The sequence below is a fragment of the Gracilinanus agilis genome, chromosome 1, assembly GCF_016433145.1.
Source record: "Gracilinanus agilis isolate LMUSP501 chromosome 1, AgileGrace, whole genome shotgun sequence".
NCBI classification, from domain to species: Eukaryota; Metazoa; Chordata; class Mammalia; order Didelphimorphia; family Didelphidae; genus Gracilinanus; species Gracilinanus agilis.
This window is the reverse complement of record NC_058130.1, coordinates 132,784,114-132,792,310: the sequence shown is the minus strand read 5'-3', so window position 1 is coordinate 132,792,310 and position 8,197 is coordinate 132,784,114. Positions and strand designations below refer to the sequence as shown.

Sequence of the window (8,197 nt, the reverse complement as noted above, 5' to 3'; positions counted from 1 at the left end):
TGCTGTTCCCCATCCCACCCCAAGTTAGAAGAGCTGTCTTATCCATGTTTGTAATCTACTGGCCACTTGTCACAGGGACTTCCACTAAAATTAAGTACTCAGATCTTTAATGAATGAATAAAAGACTTGAAATATAGAAATCCATTATTAGACAACTAAAGCTGTTTAGTAAGTTCAAGAACAAGTCCTTCCTTGCCCAAGAAAATAACCAAAGGATATGAAGGACCATTTTGCCCTCGACAATGGAATGCCACAGGAATTGGGGGTACTAGATTCACCTCGTTTTGCTCTTGGGCTTTAATCCCTTGTTCTATTAATCTTTGTGATATTAAACAGTTGCCCCAGGGAAAAAAACGTTCCCTCCCTCTGGGAGTTCCCCAAAACTACCCTTCCGCAACACCATATAAGCCCTCCTATACACGGGTTCTATCAGAATCCCAAAGTTAGGGGAGCCTGGAATAGTGAGACTACGGATTTTGCTTGAGTCCTTTATATCTTTCACCTACCCTCGGGAACACAACAGCTTATCCTCTCCCCTTTTAGAACTTTCTGGGATTAAAGTGGTGGAGTAGTGTGGCTAAGGTAGTAGACCTGACTTGAGTCAGGAAAACCCAGTTTGAATATCACTTCTGAACTGTCTCTCCCATGGTCAAGTAATTTCTCTTGGCATCAGTTTCTTCTGTAAAATGGAGTTGGCCCAGATAGCCCTCAAGATTCCTTTTAGCTCTTTATAAGCCTATTATCCTTTCCCTTAAGGATGTTTCAGGAACCAGCTCACTCTTAGAAATTCCTCAACTTTATTCATTTATGGGAGAAATTTAGTCATTTGATATCTAGTAATCTGATACCATCTAAAGACCACTATCATCTCACACCTGTGAACCTGGAAGAAAGTTCAAGGTTTGATGGCTGACTTCAGGCACTAATCCTCAGCTCTGAGTTGCAGGCCTTTATTTCAAGCAAAGAGGCAGCCCAGGAAAGTGGCAGGAGCTCTGCCCTTGGGAGTTTGGAAACCCCAAGATGAGTCGCACCTACTTCTGATCACCTTGACCACTGCCATGACATTTCACTGGACTGTTTCCTCTTGCTGTAAAAGGAAGTCTAACATATGTAGTGCCCACCTCAGGATCACTGTAGTAACTCTCCTTTTTCTATCAGCAGCTCTGCTTGGTTTCGAGTCCAAGGGAACATCATGCCTCACTCAGGATAAGCTGATCACCTGAAATCTCACCACCATGCTGATTGACTCAGTTTTTGATACTTTAACATCATCTCAACCCCCTCAATTGCCCCTTCCCCATTAGACTGTAAGCTCTCTGAGGATAGGAACAGTCTTTTTATTTGTATGCCATGGGCTTAGCACAATGTCTGGCACATAGTAGATATATTTATTGAACCATGTGAGAATCAAATTCAATAATCGATATATACTGTTTTTTAAACTTTAAAAGCATACCAATCAGTGTGATTTAATGGACTGACTGAAAGCCAGTCTTGTAGCTGGTTCTGGGGCCTTTAGCACCTCCAGGTATATAAAGATATACATTCTAAAGAAAGTATTGATGTGCTTGGGTGGAAGAAATTTCAATAATATAGTGATGGCTAATCTTTTCAAGACAAGGTACCCAAACAGCACCCTCATGGCATGTGAGCCACCTCCTTATCCCAGACAGAGGAGGAAGGAGGAAGCACTCCCATTGGGCTGCTGGGCAGAAGGGTGGGGGAAGTGAGGAATGTCCTCGGGTGTACCTGGAGAGGGGGGTAGCCCCCTCCAGCATGAGTGCCATAGGTTTGCCAATATGGCCCCAGAAGTTCTCCACACTCAAACTGCCAGTAAAATTTTAAACTCTCTACAAATAAAGGTCAGCCATTTCTGCTTCATGAGTCTGTTTCTCTATATACAGGAGGGAATTGATGGCTCTTCACAAATCTCAATATGTATTAAGGTCCCTACTAGCAATGACACTGGTACATTTAGATACCACAAAACATTTCTAAGCAATTTTCAAAATTCTCAACTAATAAATATGGCACCACAAATTCAAGTTTGTAATTCTTGTATTCAGAGATACATAGGACTAATTAGGGGACTAGAACTATTCCTTTAGAGGTGGTAGAAACACACTTTTCAGTAGTGTTATATCTTTTCCATTACTAATTTTGTAGCAGCTTTGGCAACAACAGATCTCACCCCTGCTAAAATGCCTATGGCTTTTACAGAATTATGAACTTGGTTCTTTTTTGCCTACCAGGCTCCCATATTAATGATGTTAAGTTTCAATATTTCTATAAGTTATGAAAACTCTTTTCTCATAGTAACACTGAGGTAGGTAGCAGGAGTATCCTTATTCCCATTTTACAAATAAGGAATCGAGCTGGCTGAGACTAAATGCAAGGACTTGTGGGATTACAGGTGCAGCACACTGGATACTATACCACAGTCTGTTAATAATATGCCTCTTAACATCAACAAGAGGTCAGTGTGAAATCTGAGAAAGAAAACACCCTCAGCAGGAATCATCTATTTCAAGGTAACAAAGGCCAATGGCCAATCTTTTAATCTGTACAATAGCAAGTTACTACACATGTTGTGCTCCACCATTCACACAACACTTTTTAGGCCCCTCAGTCCCAGGAGACAGCATTGCTGGAGATGGCAGGAAAAGCCTGACGGCAATTTTTCACTTCTGTTCTTGAGTTTCTTAACTCAAGGCAGTGAGGTACCAATGACAGAAAGAAGGCCAGAGTTGAGCTCAGCTCCACTTAATGTCCTTATCCTCTTCAGTCATAGCTGATATATTAGTGACCAGGCCAGTACCAATGGTTTTACCACCATCCCTCAGGGTAAAACGCTGACCTTTCTCCAAGATCATGGGTTGTCTTAAGATTAAGTTTAGTTTCAGATCTTCTCCAGGCATGGCCATCTCCTAGAGAAAAAATGGGGGGGGGGTGTCAGAGAATGAATTGTTCATTTTCAATCATGTCTTACTCTTCATGAGTCCATTTGGGTTTTCTTAGCAAAGATAATGGAATATGATTTGCCATTTTCTTCTCCAGTTCATTATACAGATAAGTATAAACAGTAAATGACTCGCCCAAGATTACACAGCTAGGAAAGTATGGGGCCAGATTTGAATTCAAAAAGATGAGAATTCCTGACTCCAGGCCAGCACTCTATCCATTGCACCACCTAACTGTCTTAGATAATGAATCACTTCTCTCAAATTAACAAGGTGGTATGGGTGGGGAAAAATACAGAAATCACCTCCATCCACACATAGCCTTAACTATGCCTTAACAACCCCTCCAGGCTATTGTCTATTTTTGAACAGAGATTTTATGTAGGTAGAAGGAAACTCATCAAGCAGCATTTAAGGTGCCAGACATAAGAAGACAAAAGTGAAGCTCACCAGACTCCTAAAACAAATTCTCAACTTACTTTCTCTGGGGGTAGAAGGACCCGGCAGGCCATATCCCATGTAAGAGAGAACATGACAGGCATGAAGTGTGACACAAATGGCTTGTGGCGGCCACCTTCCTCCTTGCTGAGAATGTAAACCTGGAAAATGAAGCAAACAATCAGAAGCCTTTGCCAGTTGTCACATCTGAAAAAGGGAAATAGAACAGAGGTAAGGAAGCACAAAGCCCATGGGACACTTCTTTCCCTGAATTATGGCTTACCTGAGCCTCAACTTTCTGATGGGTCTGAATGGAGCCTGGTTTAACCATCACCATGCCTCGTCGAACATCTTCCCTCTTCAGCCCCCGAATTAATGCACCAAGATTATCTCCAGCCTCAGCTCGTTCCAGACTCTGGTGAAACATTTCAATTCCTGCAATAGGAGAGCAACTTCAAGGCAGGAACAGGAAGGGGGGGACAAGGCCTCAGCCTAATGTAAGCAACTGAAGAAAAAGATTGATGGTGGAATGTAGGCTTTACCTGTGACCACAGAGCGAAAATTCTTGCTGTGACCCAGGAATTCACATTCATCTCCCTTCTTCACAGTTCCTCTTTCCAGAGTCCCTGTCACCACTGTGCCTCGGCCTGGAACAGAACAATTTAAAATGTGGGGAGGGTATCGGTATCATTGGGAAATTAAAAATACCAAGCAGGGATGGTCCTAACCTAACTAGGTCCTAACCTAACTTCCCTATCAAGGGAAGCAGGAAAGAACTAGAGAAAATGTAGAACTGTAATCTCACCAGGGATAGAGTAAACAGATTCCACTGGCAGCAGGAAGGGCTTCTCCAGATCCCGAGTAGGCACAGGAATATGAGTGTCCACAGCATCCAACAGTTTCATTACAGCATTCACCCCTAACTCTGGCTGCCGTTGCTGGAGTTAGAGAGAGGCACAAGGGTCAGGGAAAGGCCAGCTTTTTCTCTGAGAGGGGATGAAAGTACAAGGCAGCAGCAGCAGGAGAGAGATGTGGTACATGGCCTAAAGTTCCTATTCTGTCTTCCAGCAACTTCTCTATAAGACCTTAAGGACAGTGGGTCGGACCCAAATTCAATCCAGTTCAGGATTATCTCTGACAGTGTCACTGGCAGCAGAGTGACCAAGTAAGGGAGTTGTTTTCTGTCACTATCCTCTCAAAGGTATTCCTAAACAGATTCACTCCATGAAACAGAATGGAAAAAGAACCCCAGGGAGAATTAATCTCCCAACCTGTGGCCTTCTCCTTACCTCAAGGGCACAGAGGGCAGAACCAACAATGACAGGAGTCTTCTCCCCATCATAGCCAAACTCAGTAAGCAGCTCCCTTATTTCTAGCTCTACTAGTTCCACCATCTCATTGTCCTGGACAGCGTCTGCCTTGTTCACGAACACTACCATGTGCTCCACACCAATCTAGTGAAAGAAATTTGCTCTTGTTATAAAGTTCACATGCAACTTTAAAAAGAAAGTTTAAAATGTCATAGAAAATGATTCTGATTACTTTCCCCAATGAATTCATGCCCTGACCTCAAAGCTCATGTAAGGACTGCCTCTCTTTCCCTTTACCATACTCCCTCACCCCAGATGTCTCTATCAAGGATCCATCTGGAGAGACTGGTACCTGTTTGGCAAGCAGAAGGTGCTCCCTTGTCTGAGGCATGGGGCCATCATTGGCTGCCACCACCAGGATGCAGCCATCCAGTGGGGCTGTGCCAGTAATCATGTTCTGGAGACAGAGAATGATACTAGTTGAACATATAAATCCTTTTTGGCTTTCAAATTATCCTGCTTGTTCCTTCCCTGGGGCCTTTTCCCAGGGCCTCAAGTCCTCCCCTCAAACCCCTCTTAACTTGTTTTCTGCTTTCTTTTTACCAAAAGTTCACTTTACAACCACAGCATTTTTCTATCTTCCCCAAAGCTCCCAGTTCCTTCAGCCATCTCTGCCTGGAGTTGCCCAGGTGTGTTCTGCTCACCTTAACATAGTCAGCATGGCCAGGACAGTCAGTATGGGCATAGTGTCGAGTGGCTGTACTATACTCCACATGGGCTGCATTGATGGTAATACCCCTGGCTCGTTCCTCTGGTGCATTGTCGATCTCCTCATACTTCTTAAACTTGGCCCCACCACCCTCTGCCAAAACTTGAAACCAGAAGAGAGGAATTATTTGAAGGGAACGTATACACTTCCATTTGGCACTCTATCCCTTCCCCTTCTAACCATCTCCTTACCCTAACAGTGTCTAGATCCCATACCCAAAGCAAAGAAAATGACATCTGGGAAACAGAGATCCTCTTAGCTTCTTTTTCTATTCCCATCATGGTTCCTGGACTTAAAAGAATATCAGTGCTACTTTAAAATCCCCACCTATTTATAATTTCTTTTATCCTTGGCGCTAACCAAAACACTGTTCTCCCCCTTATATAAACATCTCCTCATCCTTACTCTTGGTGATTGCTGCTGTCAGTGTAGTCTTGCCATGATCCACGTGGCCAATTGTGCCAACATTAATATGGGGTTTGTCTCTTATATATGTCTTCTTGGCCTCAACAGCAAGGCTCCGTGAAATCGTGGGAAGGGAGGGCTTCTGCCCCGGGTTAGAAAGTTGGGCCTGAATAGAAAGGAAACTGATCAATACAACAGGGAAAAAAAAATTCCATGCCCTTTGGAGGGTTGGGGGAAAAGATATGAGGTGTTAGTAAACAGACAGTGATAACTCCATTGATAAATTTCCTTCAACTCCTTTGATCTTACCTGTTTCAAAAACTTGTGCAGCAGCCGGTAGCTCTGAAAAACTGACAAGAAAAAGTATTTGGAGTAGAAAAGGGCAGATGTTCTCATTTTCCCTACTCTTCGCATGCCCCTGCCCATTCTCTCCTAGACCCCTTCCTTCTCAACTCTTCTGCCATCCCAGAACCCCTTTCTTCTTTTCCTTTATCCTTCTGCTCCCAATTCTGCACCCCCCTTTTCTTCCTTTTCCAAGCTTTCACCCCACCCCGCCGCCTCCTTCCATCATCCAGCAGGCCCCTCCCCCTCCTTTCTTTCCCGCGAGTCCTTTTTTAGGTATCCAGCCTTGCCTTCTCCCTCCCTGATGCTCCTCCATTATTCCCCTAGATCTCCATTCACACTCCTTTCCCTCCTAAATCAGCCTTCCCAGCCGGTTTGGTCAGCCCTAGGGTCAAAGGGACTTAAAACTTCTCGCCCCGCCCCGCCCCGTTTTCTAACCGGTGGGCCGTGCACGAAACATAACGGTTGCGGCCATCACGACGAGAAGTGGGGGCAGGCGGAGAAGGGAAGGGATAAAGGAAACGGTGGAGGGAAGGGAGCGACAGTGAAGACCAGGACCGAGACCGGCGCAGCGTGTGAGACGGTAAGGGTACAGGGACCTGGAGGTTACTTCCGTCGAACGGAAATGACGTAAAGACAGGCGAGAGAGCCTGCTAACAGGTTCTCTCTAGGACGTCTGTGGCGGACTTGCTGTGCTATGGATCACCCGGAAGGAACCTCGGTCTAAGGCCCGAGGCGTCAGCAAGCGTCCATCTCCCACAATGCATCGCCAGGAACAGCAAAACCCCGCCCCCGCACTCCGCCCTCCACAACCCACCTAGCTTGAGTGGCCTGCTAGGATTTGTTGTGTCCTTGTAGTGTAGGGGCCTGGATAGGAGCATTTGGGGGCGTGGTTAAGATACGTTTGGAGGCCTGCTGGGAAATTCCAAGTTTACATGAAATGATGTGAAGCTGGAACCCCTTCCCAAATACGGCCTTTCTGACCCCTGCCGGACAATTTATGAATGAATGAAGAAAAGCATTTTTTGAGTGCTCTTGCAAAAAGGAAGCCCATTTGCTTTGGTGGAGAGAGTTTCCTCTTTGGGGACAGCATCCTGCATCAATGAAATCACAGATCTAGTATGTTCAGGGCAGTGTGCCAAGTCCTGGAAAAACAAATACAACAGATGGTCCCTGTTCTTTACAGAGCTTACAACCTAACAAGGGTATACAACATATATAACATACAACATATACAACATGTTTCCTAGGAAAGGATGCTTTAGTCCTTGTAGCAGTCATAAGAGCATCGGCTCCCTTGTCCTTATTAAAGACTTTTATTCTTTGTAACTGCTTTAGTGGTTCTGTTTTTCCAGGTTAACACCTGCCTCCAACATCATCTTTCTCTGATTCATCCTGCAAACACATTCTTATAAAACACAGCTCTGATCATGTCAGTCTCCTGATCAGAAACCTTCAGGGCCTCTCCAAGACTTGTAGCAGGCATTGTAGTGTGATGGAAAGAGTAATGACTGGTCTTTGAGTCAGAAGACCTAAATTCAAATAACCTTTCTGATACTTATTAAATTTGTAAGCTTGATATGTCACTTCATTTCTCCAAGTCCCAGTTTCTTCATTTACAAAATGGGGGATATAGTGTTCATATTGATGTGGGCTAGAATTGCCCAAAAACCCTATGAAGCCAAAAGAACACAAACAATAACTAGCTGATTAGTATGGGGCTACGTTTCATATAAGACATATTAGTTGCTTAGATACACAATTATCCTCACCTCAATCTTTAGCTATAACCCAGGGTCCTTGGATGGGGTCTCTGAACAACAAGTACAGGTAGTTCAGTTTCACAGTCACACAGGACTAGCTAGATTCAAACAATGCTCAATTTCCACACTCACTACCTTCCTTAGAATCTGTGCAGTAAAAACAAAATTTGATCTAAAATTGCCCTAGGCTATTTAACATATAATTAGCAT

At 44.2% G+C, this 8,197-nt stretch overlaps 1 protein-coding gene across 1 annotated transcript; it reads right to left on the bottom strand.

Moving 5' to 3' along the window:
• Positions 1 to 2,522: 2,522 nt before the first annotated feature.
• On the bottom strand, positions 2,523 to 6,828 carry TUFM (Tu translation elongation factor, mitochondrial). Its single transcript, XM_044656916.1, has 11 exons — positions 6,663 to 6,828; positions 6,192 to 6,232; positions 5,883 to 6,048; positions 5,413 to 5,579; positions 5,061 to 5,165; positions 4,688 to 4,852; positions 4,204 to 4,336; positions 3,941 to 4,045; positions 3,682 to 3,833; positions 3,440 to 3,559; positions 2,523 to 2,927 (listed from the first exon to the last, which is right to left on the bottom strand). The coding sequence occupies exons 1-11, from the start codon at positions 6,697 to 6,699 to the stop codon at positions 2,754 to 2,756; spliced, it is 1,365 nt and encodes a 454-aa protein (XP_044512851.1). The 5' UTR covers positions 6,700 to 6,828; the 3' UTR covers positions 2,523 to 2,753.
• Between the last annotated feature and the right edge of the window lie 1,369 nt (positions 6,829 to 8,197).

Coding starts and splice junctions, on each gene's coding strand:
- TUFM (XM_044656916.1), bottom strand. CDS start 6,699: ATGGCCGCAACCGTTATGTTTCGTGCACGGCCCACCG. Junction 6,049..6,191: donor TGCACAAGTTTTTGAAACAG/GTAAGATCAAAG, acceptor CTTTCTATTCAG/GCCCAACTTTCTAACCCGGG. Junction 5,166..5,412: donor GCCATGCTGACTATGTTAAG/GTGAGCAGAACA, acceptor CTCTGTCTCCAG/AACATGATTACTGGCACAGC.